Genomic DNA, 16968 nt, shown 5'->3' with positions numbered 1-16968 from the left:
CATGAGCACAGTAACGATAATGATAGTAGATTGGTCCAGTTCGCCGCAGCGAACAATCTGGTTGTAGGAAATACCAAATTTGCACGGAGGGACATCCACAAAATAACGTGGGCGTACCCGAATGGAGAAACTTTCAACCAGATCGACCACGTGTTAATAAGCCGCCGACGACACTCGAGTCTGTTAAATGTTCGAACAGGAGCCGAGGAGCCAATATCGATTCCGATCACTACTTGGTTGGCTTAGTGATACGTTGTATACGGGCAGAGAAAACATGCAGCTTCGGCTCAACACGGACTATCTATGGGACATTACTGTCCAACAGGAATTCAAAGCCGCTTTAGACGAGTCTCTACTACCGTCAAATAGATACGAAACTACGAGCGAGAGGTGGAACGCTCTGAAAACATAAATAATAAACTGTGCAAGAAATATACTCCCACCACGTCTTGGCAACACCAAATCTGGCTGGTTCGACGGAAAATGCAGACAAGTGACCGAACATAAGAACAATGCATACCGAGCAATGCAACAACGGCATAGAACGCGGGCATGCGCAGAGGAATACACACGGCTCAGACGCGAAGAGAAACGATTTCACCGCTCAAAGAAGCATGCTTTGGAAGAGCAAAACATGCGGGAATTCGAGCAAACCAGAGAGGCGTACGGACCGACACGAAAGTTTTACCAAGCAATAGCAGATCACCGAAACAACGTTGTACCTAAGGTAACCTGCTGTCGCAACAAGGATGGAGATCTGGTTAGTAACCAGCCAGAGGTCCTCTCGCAGAGGGCTCAGTACTTTGATGAATTACTCAACGACCACTTTAACGAACAGCTAGAGGCTCCACTAGCAGATGGTGTCATGCTACTGCCTCCTAGCATAGGAGAAACACGAAAGGCTATCCGTCGGCTGAAAAATAACAAGGCACTCGGAACCGACGGAATCGCAGCTAAACTGGTCAAGAATGGAGGTGCACGACTAAAAAACGAGACTCATCAAATTTACGGTATTGAATACCGCCTATAAAATATTCTCCCTGATCGTTGTCCCGCACGTCGAAGAGATAGTCGGAAACTACCAAAAAGGATTCCTAAGCGGAAAATCAACTATGAATGAATTTAGAAGCCTGATTTTTATCGCTTCTGCTTCTGAATGAAGATTTTAAGAGTGTTTTGAGTATTCGTCAAGCCTCAAGAGAGCTTGTTTGAACAAAAGTTTTCACCCATCCTGTCAAAAAGTGATATTCAAATTTGGTTTTAAAAACCATACTATCCCAAGTGCCACAAATCCACTAAACGACCACTAAACGGGTTCTAAACGACTCAAATTCTCAACCTAAACGGAATAAAAAAAGACTTCGTTTAGCAGACGGCAAACGACTCATGCATTCTAAAAATAGCAAAAAAGCTGGTGGCGCCATCTGTTTGTGGGATACCCCAACCAGTGAAGCTTCCTCGCTTGGAGGAGAGCTTTCTCATTTCCCCTGTACTGTTGTATGGTTTCGCATTGAAGTTATGCATCGCTAGAACTAGAACGGCGATACGATTGTTTAAATACTAAACTCCAATGCTAACAACCACCAGTACTGAAAAGCAAATGAGATTCGAGTAATGATCGTTGGTGTTGATATCCATGTATCTGACCACACGACCATTCATATACATTTTTGCTCAGAAAGTTAGAAGGCTATATGGGTCATGATAAGATGAAACTTGTCGAAACACATTGCAAGAAAAGGATAGCAATATAATGATGAGTTGTAATACGCCATCTATTGGTCAAACCAATGAAGCTGTGGAGCTTTCATTTTTATCTATGGATATTCAATTTTCCAGTCGTTTAAGCTTAATCGCTTGGGATGAGACCACCTGGACTAAATACACTTTGATTCTAGATTCCACCACGTGATCTCTTTAATGCACCTTGAGGTAAATGCAAACAACACCGTGTTTTCGAGCAGGTAATCGAAACTAATTCTAGCTTTGAGGCTAGAATAATTTAAACTGAAAATTGCAGGCTAGTTTTTTGTGTGGTTTTGTATGGAGTGTTTACATGATTTCATCCTCCAACTGTCAAACTCCATACAAAAAACTGACTAGAATCGTGAAGGGCCCCAATGACTGTAATTCCAAAAAATCTCGCCAATCAATGTTTTAATATAGCTAAGTTCTTCATTGTTTTATTTAATATAGTTCTTTGATAATACTTTACTTTTATCAACTATAGACATATGTATTTGATTTATAAAAAAAATAATGTAAAGTTATTGCACATCGTGCGATAACGGCTAATTCAACAGCACATTCGTAAAAACACGCTGTTCATTGAATGTCAAACCGGAATCAAACATGGCGCTCATGGGACTTCATGGGATTTCATGAATATACCTGACCTTCGCTCATTTTGGATGTGTGCAAGAGAAAAAAATTGTTGGTGGACCTGCGATTCAATATCGACAAATTTACCTTCGGGGTGGTGTTTTAGATCGACTCTCTTCATGTTAAAACAGTTATAGGAAGTTGTCCTGCACAATGGGGTAAGTGAAGATGTATTTTCCATCTCTAAAGCAATATTCGCATGTCCTGAAAGTAAGCGTCCCTCACGTCGGGCAAATGGTCCTAAAGGCAGAATAATCTGTACACCACCCACAAATGAGGGGCGAATTGTAGAGGAAAAAAGTCAAGGGGCGAGACGTGTAGTGCGTTCGGGCTTCGGAGATGTGCTGTGTTTACAGTTTTCTTTCAATTCGCAGGGAGCAACCAATTTTCACTTGCAACGCTCATGTGTTCCACATAGATCCCAAAACCAAACGCACCTGGATAACCGCAAGTTCGAAGGCCATCGCCGTTAGTTTCTTCTATGATTCCTCTCGCAATCTCTATCGAATCATCAGCGTTGAAGGGAGCAAGGTAGGCGGCGGCCGCAGCGGCAGGAGATATGTCAAATTTGATTCAATTTGATACCCCGTGCTAATGCTGCTTTCCGATTATGTTTAACAGGCTGTTATCAATTCCACTATTACTCCTAATATGACCTTCACTCAAACATCCCAGAAGTTTGGTCAATGGAGTGATGTACGTGCCAATACTGTGTACGGGCTGGGTTTTGCATCGGAAGCGGAACTTGGAAAGGTATGTGAAATCGTTGTGCTTCACAATACAGTTGTACGAATCAACGAAACTATTCTTGTACTAATTTTTTGCTACAGTTTATAGTAAAGTTTCAAGAGGTAAAGGAAGCCACTAAGGACGCTCTCAACAAGGCCTCCGCCAATGGCAACTCGGCCGCAGCTTCGGCTAACGCATCGCCAATAACGGCTCGTGCTTCGGCCAATAGTGGCGATATCTTCGAGTCTGGAAACTTGGAGCCACCACTAGCACCGGCAAGTACCATTTCGACAGTAAGTTTTCCAAGCGTATGATGTCCGGCGCATTGAATGGGCTTTTACCGATAGTTTGGTCTTGTTCTTCTAACGCTCCGCTCTTTGCTTTTTGCAGAGTTGTAAAACGGATAGCCCATCGCACAACAATATCAGTGAGACGAATGCTAACAATCTGAATAGCGAACTCAAGCAGTTGTCAATTAACAATACAGTATCGAGCGATGGCACCGTACCTTCGACGACAGAGCAACAGCTTAAATATGAGAACGAAAGATTAAAACTTGCATTAGCACAAAGGTAGGAACAATCGCTTAAAGTACGAAAGTATCACTCAGTAATGATAAAACCAATGTGATTATCCGTTTCTTTAATTTTTTTTAGTTCTGCCAACGCAAAGAAGTGGGAGATAGAATTGGCCACATTGAAGAGTAATAATCTACGACTAACGAGCGCTTTGCAGGTTTGTTAATGTTCCAACGTACCTAGCTTGTGTTGAACAACACTTAAAGCGACTTATACAATTTGATACGATTACGTTGTATCTTCACTTTCCAGGAGTCAACAGCAAACGTAGATGAATGGAAGCGGCAGTTGCACTCATACAAAGAGGAAAATCAAAGATTAAAATTACGCTACCAAGATCTGGAGGCCGGCAAGGGTGGAGCTGTACCTTTGGCTGGCGGTGGCAATGTGGCCGGTGTAGCTTCGACCGAGCTAACCGAAGAGCTGAGACGTGAGATTGTATCGCTGAAATCTAGAATCGAGGGGCTGGAGGCAGATCTTATGAACCAAGAAGTGGAACTTAAGGCAGCCAATAAATCGCTCAAAGATAAACAAAACGATCCCACGGTAAGTTAGTTCGGATGCATTGTTGTTATGGCATGTGCTGGAGTCCAAACTAAAACATTTGGTCACTTTTTGTTTACAGTTAAAACAGATGACAAATCTGTGCAATCAGTTCAATGCTCAAATAACGGAGCTTAGTGGCATTCAGAAGGAAATGGAAAAGTTGATTCAGGTCCAGCATAAATCTACTTGAGATATGAATGTGCCAAAAGCAACGTCTACGGCTGGCAGTTACTTTGCCGTAGAATACCAATCTCCCACTACGCTCGCAAGCGGTTGTAATTCAAACGTGAAGGTTGCATCTCTTCCAGGTAAAGGCATAAGTGCAGCAACTAGTGTGTCCTGTTATCGTACCAACGTAAAAATACCACCAATAGGAGAGTCAGAGCGCGTTGGTGCTACACAGCGAGAGGAACTAAACATCACTTCCGAAGGAAATTTGTCAGCAAAACGATCGGTATCACCAGACAAACAGTCTCTAGCTGGCACAGCGCTGCCCGGTGGAAATAGAACTGGGTCCACAATTGTTTTAATCAGCACAAAAATAAGCAACCCATCGGTAGCAAAACTAGGTTCTGCTGGCGGCGCATTAGGTGCAACGATAAAAACGACGGGAACGTTATACAATATTCCTTCGTCCCCTGTGGCAATCAACGATGAAGGCGATAATCGCAAACAGTCGATGCTCTGCCAAGAAATAGCCAAACTGACTGGTGAAGAAGAGGGCAATGGTCAATCCGAGGCCCAATCCACCAGTAAAACCGCAACCATACTGGTTTCGAAGCACAAGACCAAGACCGGACTACCTTTGCTATTGAAAAAATCAAAAAAGTAACTATATTATCTCCACTCTGGCACGCTCTTATTCACACAAAAGCGGACAAATAACGAAAACTATAGAGGTACAAGATCGATTTCTGATTCGAAAAGCAGAACAGAACGGTAACAGTATTAGAGCATTTAGCTATTGTGTATTGCATCGTAATGCTATTTTAAATTTTTGTTTTAAATTATTCGCCTATTTTTACACACTCACGAAACATAGACGCCATTTCAGTAATGTTGCTGGTCCACCAAGATTCTACGATACTCACCGATCACGCATCATGTCTCGAAACATGAATCGAGGTGAAACTTTGCCTGTTGAACAAACGGTCTCAAATCTCCAGTAATTAAAAGGTACCAATCAACTATTTTTAAGCAAACAATGGCAGTACAATGCTAAACTCTCTCTCAGTGCACGATTCTTAAGTATTATTGTACTTTAGCGAAACATGATTTTAACATTTAAATGATTGCTGATACCTTGTCATCACGCACAATTTTAATTTCGATAGCAATAGCAATTTCCTAAACACAAACATTCCGCAAACGAGCCATGATGATTGCCAATATTTTAGCGCATTTGCTGAACAACGTTTTAGTTTTCAACCGACACTGATATGCGTAAATCTCACGGAACTGGTTACATTTTATTTACTGCCGTAACCTACGCAAGATGGGGCAATATTTTGAAGTAACGTGAATCTCGAATCGTTACAACAAACAAAAATGCCAAAGAATTTTGTTTTAAGTTTTACCCTGGACCTTATGTTACAAAACCGAAAATCTGAGCATATAGTTATTTTTTTTTACCTACCGAGCAATGTCGTTTTAAGTTAGATTAGATAGAGCCGAACAATTAGTTGTGCTTCAATTTATGCAGCTTAAAATAGACGGAATGTAAGTACCATACAAAAGAAAAGCCACACAAAACTAGACCTATGTTTTAAAATTCCAGACGTAAAAGGTATATTAATAGCGAAATGATGATCAAAATATAAATGATAGGTGATAGTAAGGGAAACGAAGGATGCGTAGACGACGGATTGTGGACAGAATGAGCCAGACGTGAGAGAACAGTTGCGTGTTTTGCAAAGGAAACAGTATTTGAGGATAGAATATAATAGCAAAAATCGAATACGAATGCGACTACGAAATAGAAAAGGACATAGTAAAAAGGCTATAGCAGTTGTTAAAATGATACACTCCACTCCATGCGTACGCAAACCTAATAGAAGTTTTGCCTATTACTGTGGTACAATTTATCCATTTACTATTATTATTAACTAATCTTATGATGATACACGACCGATCAGATAAGTCAGCAGAACCGCGCTTACAAGCTTGCCTCCCCACACATCGATACAGACAGACACACAGCCACAGCCACAAGGGCAGCTTCGTACAAGGAATGCAGTTGAATGGTATCAGCGTGCTGCAATGAAAGGCAAACATTCACGTGTAATTATCATCATAAATAAACCATTGCGCTGATGATGCAGATCAACAGAACTACAGTTGAGTTTCGGTTCTCTCTTTCGGAGCGATCGTTATACACTAGAATTTGAACTGATCGAGCTGATACCCTCTATATAATCCTCTCTTTAACATTTATCATTCGAAAAGTTTTGTTTTGCCGAATGCGGGGAAAGGATTGCTGCTAATTAGATGTTTGCAATGTCTAGATCTTACAGCCAGGCGAGTTGCGCAGTGCTGAATGTTTATGAACAAGTTTCCATTTATCCAAGGGCTAGTTGAATCGGTAAACCGATATCGTTCGGCGGAGATGGCATTTAAAGAGAATGTATTCCTTGAGCATGTTAAACGTGAAGCACACAACCATAACGAGTTTGTTGTGAACAAGAAGCCTCAAACTTCTGCTACGCAATGTGATACGTTATCAGTATCCTTTGCAACAGCTCAACATATTCAACCATTTTATGGCTTTAATTGGCCCATTAATTGCGCGACGGAAACTACATTCGTTTAGGGGATAAGAAAATCATGAGTGGAACTGTGCGTGTTCAGAATGAATGCTATAGAGTGGAGGGAGTCTTACGAAAGCATGTTACAGCCAAGAAACTATTTAAATATATTTAAAAAAAACACACACACATATATACACAATCTTTACTCCTCTGGGGCGGCACATAAACCAGAACAGAGAGAGAGAGAGAGGGAAAAACCATATAAAAATGAAAAATTAGGGAACTCTGGTATAAGTAAACAAACAAGCAAACGAAAAAGTATGTTACTGATAATGCGCAAATACTCCTTTTTACAATAAATCGAAACCTGTTTGTCTACAGTATGTGAAAAAGCGCTGCAACATCGTTTCTAATTGTGTACAAGGTGATTCGACATAAGCTAACATCGAATAATTATTCACCGAGATAAGACAACAGCAACTTCAACAGAATATCAAATCTTCCAGTTAAAAAGCTGGACGCTGAAATTCTGGGACCGAGTATCTACCTTTTCGGGGCGAGTATTGGGGACTGTACCAGGCCCGTCATGGGTTCAAGCCCCAAATAGATTATCCTACGTACGATACGTAGGACTGACTATCTTGCTGTGGGGGGTAATCCAAAAGTCACTGAAAGCCAACCCCACAATGGCTACAGGCAGCAGGCCATGACCGACAACGGTTGTTGTGCGAAAGAAGAAGAGGAGACAACCAGACCACTGTTAACCAGTTAACCAGACACTAAACCGCATCAAAAACCTGGACCTGGTGCTGGTTATTATGGATTTCCACAGCTTCCCGTCCATGTCGGAATACATCCCGCAGATCGTGTACATGCTTGTACGATCGAACCTGGAGTATCTAGTGGTAAGAATGCAAGGATTGTGCAAGCTGCTGATGAGTGTCGTCTACCTTACGAAGCGTACGGAAGCTGGACGATTCCATGTGAAGCAAATGCAGCTGCTGTACCCCACGTACGTGATATTTCTCGGTTTGATGGGTGAGCTGTGGCTGTTTTCCCGGTTGGTATGCAGACGGACAGTACAGTTTAGTGATGGGAAAAAGGAAGTTTTCGTCGGAATCGATTCCGGCTAGCTCCGAAGTTTAAAAAAAATCGATTCCGGATAGTAGGTCCCGAATCAGGTTCCAGAATCGATCCCGGAATCGGCTCCAAATTCGAAATCGGAAAGCGCTTCGGAATTGGAATCGGTTCCGGAATCGGAATTGGCTTCGAAATTAGAATCAGCTTCGAAATCGGAGTCGGTTTCGGCATCTCCATAAGAATAGACGTTTGGATCCAATGATGCTATGTATTGATATCCGCAAATTCACTTGTAAACGATCCATTCTCATGCAGATTCCCTGACTGATTTCGCTTCTGAAACTTCCTATTTCAATTCAAGAACTGATTCTCATTGTGGAGCTAATTCCAATTTCGGAGTCAATTCTGATTATGGTACTGGAGAAATTGGAATTCCCAGGTCGATTCCAATTCCGGAGCCGATTCCGGATTTGATTCTGGAGTTGACAGCGACATCGACTTCAGAATCAACTCCAGAATCAAATCCGGCATCGGAATCGGGTAGGTTCGATTCCGAGCTCCCAACACTAGTACAGTTCTATGAGCTTGGTGAAGAGTATGAGCGTGACCAACGGTGCAACGAGGGATAAGCTGAATGATTTCAGCTTAACCGTTATCATTACAATCTCTTAGAAATTACGAAGTAACGGCTTCCACATATATTAAAACAAAACAAATTATTTCCTTTATTTCTTCTTCATATTTCATTGGTTTGTATTTGAACCGGTTACAATATATCTTCTTAAATGATGATACAAAAGTGTGAGAAACGGAAAGAAAAACGAGAACAGGCCCTGTTCAAGTGTCGATACAGCACGGTAAACCTATCTTTAATGCTTATATGCTACAGTTATGAGGTATATTTAAATTTGCTGGTATTTGTATCTATTGTTTTGTGTGGTTTGATGTGAGTGTAGGTGTGGTTTTTTTGTTTGTGAGGTATATTAAGGACGCTACATGGCGATCACACGCACGGAACCAGCCCACGGCCAACGAGTGGCAGTCAGGGGGGGAGGGGATTAAACGGATAATTTATAACAGTTGATGTGCGACAGAAACTTGGCATGATCCATCCAAAACGCACTGTGGAAGGGTAGAAGAATTTGTCCAATTTATATAATCCCTGTACTAGAGTAATGCATGCTTTTGCTTTTGGCTTACACTACACCAACAGTTTCTTCACAATGCATAAAAAGTCTTGCATTTCCACACGATCTTTTCACTGTTAGAAAAGGCACTACGAATCTCACGTACTGTTGGGTGATGCTGCGGGAAGGAGGGTAAAGAACGGTAAGGGGAGGGGGGACAGCAGTGCAAACGGACTCAAGTTGCTGTCGCACATCTGGGTGGTGATGCCTGTATGTTTGGAATCAGCTCATTGAGGAGCGCATTGGCCGAGGGTCACTCCCCGCGGTGATACGATGTAGCGTTTTGGCTATTGCAGTGGTGTGGTAAATTTTGTATATGGTGTATATGAAAATTAACTATTGCAGTAATATGGAACCCGTTGTTGCAGTTTGTTTGTGTGTTGTGTGAGGTGAGGTGATTAGTTGGTTGACTATTGTTCGGTTATGGAGGCGTCGCACCTCGTACCCAAAACCATTTGCGAACGGTCGCAGGCACGCAAGGCTGTTTGCAGTGAGTGGGGAGACATTTAAATATACCATCATGATGGTTAAACGTAGAGTGTTAAGAAATGATAAACGCAAAGGAAAAACGTTAACTGTAATGATGAAGATGATTAGTAGTCGGACCCGTACGGTGGAGAAACGACGAGCTTTGCCTGTAACAAGATGATGGCAAAAGCACGGATAAAGAATAGTTTGCAAAGAAAGTGTCAATGGGCTAGATCCACTAGAGTGCCATTTGAGGGGGGGAGCGGTCCTGAGTCAGTTAGATCTGCACCTGCAGACCCGATAGATGATGATCGAATGGCACATGTCAACAACGCGTGTGCCAGCAGCTCCACCAGAGGCAAAAGATGGCGGCTACGAGCTGACACTGGCTGGCAAGTGTTTCGCACCATCGTTCCCCCGTATATCTGCAATGCCGCTACGCAACAAAATCCAACGGCCGATTGAATCCACCTTTGCGGTTCATGTACTGTCGATATTTGCGCTTGAGTATGACGTGCACCTCGCCGACATCGTTGCCCTCCACCTTTTTGCCTTTCGTCGTATCAAAGCCACAGAAGCCCATCGTCTTAAGCATCTCCTGCTCCTCGGGCGTTTTGCCCTCGAGTTCGGATTCCGGTACCATGGGCTTCATCTGTGGAGCACGGCGTGACGATGACGATGGCATCGGTTCGTACGACCTGTGGCGAAAAATGAAACGGCGCAATGAAACGATTCTTCTTACAAAGTAGGCGCGCACTATTCTGATCAGAGATAGCGGAAGGTCCTTCGCAACGCTTCCGCTAGCTTTGACATCGTTCTTAATGCACTTCACTACGACGTTTTAGGACAACTCATACGCTACACTTCACTAATGTTCACCTCGATCTCGAACGCGATCTTGATCTGGATCGTGACTTTCGCCGGCCCCGATCTCGCTCACGGTCCCGGTCTCTTTCCCGCTCAGATGAGCGTTTGCGGTCCCTGTAAGGAAAATATAGGATTAAAAATTGTTTTTAAAACGCTCCACTGTACTTTGTTTTTCAATTGCAACGGTCATCCTTAGCGTACGAAGCGTTTTACAGACCTAGCGTCCAAGCTGCACGGATAACACACCCAGTCTGGCCAACCCATGGAGCATGTTACGAGAATGCATCAGAAATAGGTCAATAAAGGAGTAGGAGTAAAATACATTCCCCCACACAAGTCAACCCTCCGTAATAAGTTTTAATTGCAAAAAAGTATATTGCATCGGAAGATGAAACGAGTTCCGAGATCTGAACATCAAAGGCAATTCTGGTTTAACCGACAGTTTCTACAAGGGGTTGTGCTCATTCGCAAGGGTTGCTTGCATCCGACCCGCTTGATACCACCCCCGGCAGAAACTGCTTACATACCAGTAGACGGGAAGTTGGCCACCCCGTAGAATGGGCCCACGTACGCAAGCGCAACACGCACTGGAAGTAATGGGGACAACAAACACTCGCAACTTACCGCCCTCCGGATCGATCTCTTTCGCTGCGGTCCCTGGAACGCTTACGGCGTCTTGGCCGCTCGCGCTCCTTCCTGCGCTTGGGCGACGAAGGCATCTTTGTGGAGACGATGCTAGGGGTTGGGGTTGGATGTTAATATATTAGCCATTCTATGGCGCGAATGCATCTTGTGCACAAATTTGGGACTTACCGCGCTAAAACATCGGGACACGCATAACCTAGCAGCTACGCCGGCATCGTATTCCGAGCCCCGAAGCCTTCCTTTCTTCTGACACTCTTCTCCGCTTCTTCTTCTTCTTCTTCTTCTTCTTCTTCGCGTTCGTCTGTCTGGTTGTCAAGCAATCAGGCCAAGGTGCGAATCAAAAGGTTAGGCAGCAACGATAGATTTGACAGTCAATGAAGCGTTTCCTTCTATCAAAATGATCAAATATAAAATATATTCTTATATTAAAGATCTCTTAAACATTATTCTACTTTCTGTTTAAGAAAGAACATAATTACTTCCATTTATGCTATTTATTGCATTTTATAATTTTCTTAAAAGCAACGATATACATTAACATTTTATCCAAAAGAAACTGCAATAAAACATGGCGTTCGGTATCGTGATCAAACCTCGTGTTTAACGATTATTGAATGAAAATTTTGTTATTTCATTTGTTTATCAAAACGAATGCAAAGAAGATACTAAAATACTGAATAGAACTTTTGGATCGTGTAAGGATCTACAAAAAAAGACACTTTTTAATGTAATCAGCAAAGAAAACTTGCAACTGGCGTTAAGCTGTCAAGCGGACAGAGAGCAAAGTCCAAGATCAAGTAGAAGAGACACAATAAGCAGAGCTACGAAAACATAGAAAGTGCGGAAAGATAACACAGTTCGCAAGTCGTAATTTGGGGCAGGTAACGAAACATTTCGGGCATGGCGACCAACTTTCGGAACACAACCCTCAATGAGGAACGAATATTTGGCAATACAAGTGGACTAAACACGTCAGCTGGAGTAATTCCTACGAATCATCCACCACCTTTGCCACCGAGACCACAGTTTTCGGGTGGTGGGGGAGATATGATGTTCGGTAATCGGTATGGATTTCCTGGCCAATCTGGATATCACAGCTACAGCCCGTACGGAGGATATTCCTCTATGGATTATTATGGCCACAGGAGCTACGGTGGATATGGAGGGTACGGTCAAGGATATGGAGGAGGATACGGTAACCCCGGTGGTGGGTTCAATTACCCGGAACACAGGTTAGCACCTTTTACCCGTCAAACGAATACAACCTGGAACAACAATGGGCTATTATAACTGGATTATGAACTTCCAATCTCAGGTTTATTCAGTTAGCAGAAGAAAGTTCGCGGCCCGCCTTTCAGATCCTTGAATCGCTCGTCGGCGCAGTTGGCAATGTGGCGACGATGCTAGACTCTACCTTCTTTGCCGTCACCAGCTCATTCCGTGCCGTGCTGAGTGTGGCAGCAAATTTGGCGCACCTGAAGGGAACGTTTGCCCAGTTCTGGTCATCTTTGGCTGTTGTGCGAGCGGCCGTGTGGTTGTATAAAAAGTGAGTGGTACCATCCGTTTGATGGAGGCAGTTAGTCAGAATAGGCTAACCTAGCAACATTCTTCCCTGTTTAGGATGCTGTACAAACTGAGGATAACGAAAACAGATCCCACGTTGGAGGCATTCAAAGAAGCGTTTAATGTATCTACTGGTAGCGATGTGAACGGTAACAACAACGGCAGAAAACATTCATCCTCACTTTTAGCAGCACTATTCATGGGTTTCATGCTCTCCGTACCCTATATGCTGATAAAATTGTTTGCACCAAAAGTCAGCGAAGATACTGGTAAGAGGTTTAGCATCAATTGCGCTGATTTACACGCAGCAGGATTGATACAATTCCCCTTTCTTTTTTCTTACCCAGCACTAAGCGATCCTGCCATGTGGAACAATCCAGTGGAGGTGCAGGCATTGCACAATTTCGATGCCTCCAACGCTCAGGAGATGTCGATCCGTGCGGGACAATCGGTGTTACTTGCGCCGAAGCAAATTCAAACCGACCGACATTTGCTGAACAGTGGATGGGTACTAGCGGCTACAGCCGATCGACGAACGTCCGGAATCATTCCACTAAACTATGTACAAGCGCTGAAACAATCTGTCGAGAGTCAGTAGATAATTAAAAATATTAGCGGGTCTGGTATCTTACAGTGATTTCAATAAAATGGCTTTTATTAACCAGCGACTTCTAGCCGATGTCTAATGCTTTGTTTTAAATGGGTTGCTTGGTTGATACCGATCGGCTGCTTTGTTATTTGTTTTTTGGCTTCCTGTTGCCAATGGAAAGCATTATCAATTGGTCTCAATGCAACGATATCAAAACGGCTGCGATAAACAAACGTTCCAGCAGGACGGACGGTTAGTTTGCAACGGTCAAGTTTTATCGCGGCATTCGTTATCTTAGCAAAACATCATGATTTAATGCATAATGGATTAGTTTGCTTTAAAGCATTCTAGACATAGGAGCTTTCAAGGCGGGTAACAAATGAGTTTACAGATATGCACGTCAGTGTCGAGCGTGTACGACGTACAGGAGCGATGTATTCTCGCAAATAGTTCTAGCGGAGTTTTTTTTTCGATTGCAAAGCAAAAAGAATTCAGTAATAACACAGGGAGAGCATTGTATTTGGTTCATTTTGTTGGTGGCTGGCAACACTTCCCCTTTGACGTGTGAGTGCGAAAGAGGGATAGCAAACGCGAGGGAAAGGGAGAAAAGTGAAACGAAATTTGGGATTGGGAGAAAGCGAGATGAGTTTATTTGGAATCCGATTTGTTGTTATATATACACTGTTGCGAAAAGCGAACTTCTCTACTTCACCAAAATAGTTGCTTCAATGATAGTTACTGTGATTATTGCCTGTACTATTCGCTGTATATAGCTCGGCAGAGAGTTGAAATAGCCGTAAGGAGAAGCTGAAAGAGTGGAAACGGGAACATGGGCTCGACGGAGGCAAATCCAACTCCCGGACGCTTCTCGCACTGCACCCTGTTGGCGAACGTCGATGCGTACAATCCCGATACGCTCGATCTTTATCAGGATCCGGAGGCGAATCGATACTGGTTCGCCTGCTTCAAAGACATGGTGCTCAAGTTCGAGCGGCAGGCAATGGCAAGTCAATCGAAGGATGCCAGCGCTGCAGCCCGTGCCCAATCTTTCCGCGAGCACTGTGCCGAAATGCTCGTCCAGCTGCAGGAGGGCACACGGTAATTGGGACGAGGGATGGGATGGGATGGGTGGTGCATTCTTAGCGCGCATAGCTCACCGCATTTGAACATTTGCAGAGAAACGCCATCATTGGGTATCAGAAACCTGCTGGAGGTAATCGAAAGTGCTCTCCGAAAGTTTGGCTTCGATGACCCTTGGAAGGAACAAAAGACGATCGAAAACAAAGCATCGATCGGTATGCTAAAGCCGCGATTGCAGCAACTCGACAGCATAGCCTCCCGGAGGGAAAAGTGGACGGAGATTGTACGTGGTGTACTAGCTGGTATGGATCGAGAAATGAAGGGCTGTTGGTGGGGCAGTAGAATAATGCCCTTTCGTTGATGCTCAAATTCCAGGTAATATGTTCGATTGGGGCGCCCAGGCTGTGACAAAAATTTTAGAAACAAACAATGGATTCGGCCTACAGCAGGCTCTAGATCGGATACAGAAAAGGCCCTGGTTAATCGACGACCTAGACGGGTGGCTCGACAGAATGGAGGTAAGAATTCGATGCGTACAATAGCAGAAAACATTTCTCACATGAAATTGAAAATGAAAATGGAACCTTTTAGCACGATCCACCACACCGCTGTGCGACGATTTTCACTGACAATGCGGGCATCGACTTCGTGTTAGGGATTGTGCCCTTGGTTCGCGAACTGTTGAAGCGCAACACGAAGGTGCTGCTGTGTGCGACCATCAATCCGGCGATAAACGATATTACGTACTCCGAGCTAACGAAAGCTATTGCCGATTGCTGCGAAGAGTGCGACATTCTACGAGACGCCTACAGCAAGGAACATCGGTTGCTGCTGTTTGGCAATGACCAAATCGGACCCTGTCTGGACTTTAGAGTGCTTTCAAAAGGTAAGAATGTGTCGAAGAGCGTTATTTAGCTTTGCATAACCATAACCGATAAACTTTACGCTATCTATTACCCATGCTAGATTTATCGGACGCAATCGAACAAAACGACGTCGATTTATTGATAATTGTCGGAATGGCTCGGGCATTGCATACCAACCTGTACGCAAAGTTCGCGTGCGAAACATTCAAACTGGCTGTCGTAAAGAATGAATGGTTAGCTAAACGGCTAGGTGGCGAAACTTTCTCCGTGGTATGTAAATACGAACGGTAATATTACTTCAAATGTTATGACCAGCCAAGGATCGGCCATTCGGTCAACGGATCTAAACCATGAAAACAACAATGAACTGTGCTGAAAGAACTAAAATAAATATTGAACGCGTTGATTATATTTTACATTACTTTTTAAAACATCAATATTTACACCTTAGGGGCTAGTCCAATTTCACCGTGAACGAGGCACCACACGAGCATCCTTGGTCCGCTTTCGGATTGTTAATCACACGAAACCCGGAACGTATCAGCTCGGTGTGGTAATCGATGGTAGCCCCGGACAGGTACTCGATCGAAGCACTATCGATGGCCACCTGCACACCGTCACGGCTCACGATAATGTCATCTTCGCCGAGCTGCTTTTCAACGGAGAATTTGTACTGAAAGCCAGAACAGCCTCCTCCCTCTACCGCAACACGTAGAAACGAATTTTGTTTGCAAATCTCCTTCAGCCGGTTGATGCAGGTGTTGCTCAGCTGCACCGAGCTGGCATCAGCTGCATTTGGTGCCGCGCTCGACAACAATCGGCGTTGAAGCAGCGACGAGAAGCACAATCCAATGCTACGCGGAGATTGAAGATCGATAGATAGAACAAATGAACGTCGCAGTTATTCGTTAGGTGATTTTCACTTCCCGACTTACCGTCTCTGCACGATTGCGTTCATTTCGATTCGTTTTTGCTGCGCAAATGTTGTGTTTATCTACACGATACTCATCATATTGCGGTACAAAATTGCATAAGGTGACTGTTTATTGCGCCGGCCTGCAGTGACCATCTTTCGCGACGGAAAGTTTATTTTGATTGTTACGTGCACTGTCATCAACGTCACCTAGCACACACTATGGTCGACTGAATGGCCAAAATCATCGAAAGATTGCCCAAAATAACAGTTGCATAAAGATATTTCATGGGTTCGAACATTCTCGATTATCTTTTTGGAATAGAAAATGTTCTGTGAAAACAGTTATAGCTATTGATTTTCTTTTAATCTCTCAGTGGATTTACTAAATTTCTCGTAAGACCGATCGCTCTTGCGAAAATGAATGAGATTGAATTAATGTCTCCCAAATAACCAAATCGTCCTTAACCCACTGTAAAACCACTTCAAACCCACGTGGATTTGTGGTGGTCGATTCAGTCGTTAACCCACCAAATTTTAGAACAATCGGAGCTGCCAGTTCCGATCCGATGTATTTATCCTGCCCACCCTTAACCCACCTTTTCCAAAAATGCTTTGAGGAAAAGTTTGGTCAAGGGTTGGCTAAGGTCAATATGCTGAACAGGATTTTAGCTCTTCGATTGATTACATTCATTCACTTACATCACTGCACTTCAACTTCAGCAATA

At 43.5% G+C, this 16968-nt stretch overlaps 5 protein-coding genes across 7 annotated transcripts; 3 read left to right on the top strand and 2 right to left on the bottom strand.

The window, feature by feature from the left end:
* Positions 1–2381: 2381 nt before the first annotated feature.
* Positions 2382–7365, top strand: LOC1279507 (homer protein homolog 2). Its single transcript, XM_061659333.1, has 8 exons — positions 2382–2540; positions 2757–2913; positions 3004–3135; positions 3213–3404; positions 3502–3683; positions 3768–3846; positions 3942–4235; positions 4315–7365. Exons 1-8 carry the CDS (start codon positions 2536–2538, stop codon positions 4423–4425), a joined length of 1152 nt encoding a protein of 383 aa, XP_061515317.1. The 5' UTR covers positions 2382–2535; the 3' UTR covers positions 4426–7365.
* A 1394-nt stretch (positions 7366–8759) lies between these two features.
* On the bottom strand, positions 8760–11700 carry LOC1279506 (U4/U6.U5 small nuclear ribonucleoprotein 27 kDa protein). Its single transcript, XM_319232.5, has 4 exons — positions 11398–11700; positions 11209–11319; positions 10597–10698; positions 8760–10415 (listed from the first exon to the last, which is right to left on the bottom strand). Exons 2-4 carry the CDS (start codon positions 11301–11303, stop codon positions 10154–10156), a joined length of 459 nt encoding a protein of 152 aa, XP_319232.4. The 5' UTR covers positions 11304–11319; positions 11398–11700; the 3' UTR covers positions 8760–10153.
* A 429-nt stretch (positions 11701–12129) lies between these two features.
* Positions 12130–13460, top strand: LOC1279505 (peroxisomal membrane protein PEX13). 2 transcript variants are annotated; one of them, XM_061659335.1, is made up of 4 exons: positions 12130–12461; positions 12545–12775; positions 12850–13061; positions 13140–13460. In XM_061659335.1, exons 1-4 carry the CDS (start codon positions 12130–12132, stop codon positions 13388–13390), a joined length of 1026 nt encoding a protein of 341 aa, XP_061515319.1. In that variant the 3' UTR covers positions 13391–13460. The 2 variants fall into 2 exon arrangements, with proteins under 2 accessions (XP_061515319.1, XP_061515318.1); XM_061659334.1 differs by having other exon boundaries at positions 12850–13460.
* A 176-nt stretch (positions 13461–13636) lies between these two features.
* Positions 13637–15743, top strand: LOC1279504 (4'-phosphopantetheine phosphatase). Of its 2 annotated transcripts, XM_061659338.1 has the most exons (6): positions 13637–13945; positions 14155–14479; positions 14558–14763; positions 14837–14979; positions 15053–15347; positions 15428–15743. In XM_061659338.1, exons 2-6 carry the CDS (start codon positions 14211–14213, stop codon positions 15616–15618), a joined length of 1104 nt encoding a protein of 367 aa, XP_061515322.1. In that variant the 5' UTR covers positions 13637–13945; positions 14155–14210; the 3' UTR covers positions 15619–15743. The 2 variants fall into 2 exon arrangements, with proteins under 2 accessions (XP_061515322.1, XP_061515321.1); XM_061659337.1 differs by having other exon boundaries at positions 13637–14479.
* Positions 15715–16467, bottom strand: LOC1279503 (iron-sulfur cluster assembly 2 homolog, mitochondrial). The gene is made up of 2 exons (XM_319229.5): positions 16263–16467; positions 15715–16181 (listed from the first exon to the last, which is right to left on the bottom strand). Exons 1-2 carry the CDS (start codon positions 16283–16285, stop codon positions 15782–15784), a joined length of 423 nt encoding a protein of 140 aa, XP_319229.4. The 5' UTR covers positions 16286–16467; the 3' UTR covers positions 15715–15781.
* Between the last annotated feature and the right edge of the window lie 501 nt (positions 16468–16968).

The sequence above is a fragment of the Anopheles gambiae genome, chromosome 3, assembly GCF_943734735.2.
Source record: "Anopheles gambiae chromosome 3, idAnoGambNW_F1_1, whole genome shotgun sequence".
NCBI classification, from domain to species: domain Eukaryota; kingdom Metazoa; phylum Arthropoda; class Insecta; order Diptera; family Culicidae; genus Anopheles; species Anopheles gambiae.
Note: the sequence above shows the minus strand (reverse complement) of the source record. Positions and strands in the feature narration are given on the sequence as shown.

Excerpts from the sequence above, each read along its gene's own strand:
- LOC1279505 (XM_061659334.1), top strand. The coding sequence starts at position 12,130 with ATGGCGACCAACTTTCGGAACACAACCCTCAATGAGGAACGAATATTT. Across the intron at positions 12,462-12,544 it reads TTCAATTACCCGGAACACAG|GTTTATTCAGTTAGCAGAAG; the intron begins GTTAGCACCTTT and ends TTCCAATCTCAG. Across the intron at positions 12,776-12,849 it reads GCCGTGTGGTTGTATAAAAA|GATGCTGTACAAACTGAGGA; the intron begins GTGAGTGGTACC and ends TTCCCTGTTTAG.
- LOC1279503 (XM_319229.5), bottom strand. The coding sequence starts at position 16,285 with ATGAACGCAATCGTGCAGAGACG. Across the intron at positions 16,182-16,262 it reads AACGCAATCGTGCAGAGACG|CATTGGATTGTGCTTCTCGT; the intron begins GTAAGTCGGGAA and ends ATCTCCGCGTAG.
- LOC1279507 (XM_061659333.1), top strand. Across the intron at positions 3,136-3,212 it reads CGGAAGCGGAACTTGGAAAG|TTTATAGTAAAGTTTCAAGA; the intron begins GTATGTGAAATC and ends TTTTTGCTACAG. Across the intron at positions 3,405-3,501 it reads CGGCAAGTACCATTTCGACA|AGTTGTAAAACGGATAGCCC; the intron begins GTAAGTTTTCCA and ends TGCTTTTTGCAG.
- LOC1279504 (XM_061659338.1), top strand. The coding sequence starts at position 14,211 with ATGGGCTCGACGGAGGCAAATCCAACTCCCGGACGCTTCTCGCACTGC. Across the intron at positions 14,764-14,836 it reads TGTACGTGGTGTACTAGCTG|GTAATATGTTCGATTGGGGC; the intron begins GTATGGATCGAG and ends CTCAAATTCCAG. Across the intron at positions 15,348-15,427 it reads CTTTAGAGTGCTTTCAAAAG|ATTTATCGGACGCAATCGAA; the intron begins GTAAGAATGTGT and ends TACCCATGCTAG.
- LOC1279506 (XM_319232.5), bottom strand. The coding sequence starts at position 11,303 with ATGCCTTCGTCGCCCAAGCGCAGGAAGGAGCGCGAGCGGCCAAGACGC. Across the intron at positions 10,699-11,208 it reads AGAGATCGATCCGGAGGGCG|GGACCGCAAACGCTCATCTG; the intron begins GTAAGTTGCGAG and ends TTTTCCTTACAG. Across the intron at positions 10,416-10,596 it reads AGATCGCGTTCGAGATCGAG|GTCGTACGAACCGATGCCAT; the intron begins GTGAACATTAGT and ends TTTTCGCCACAG.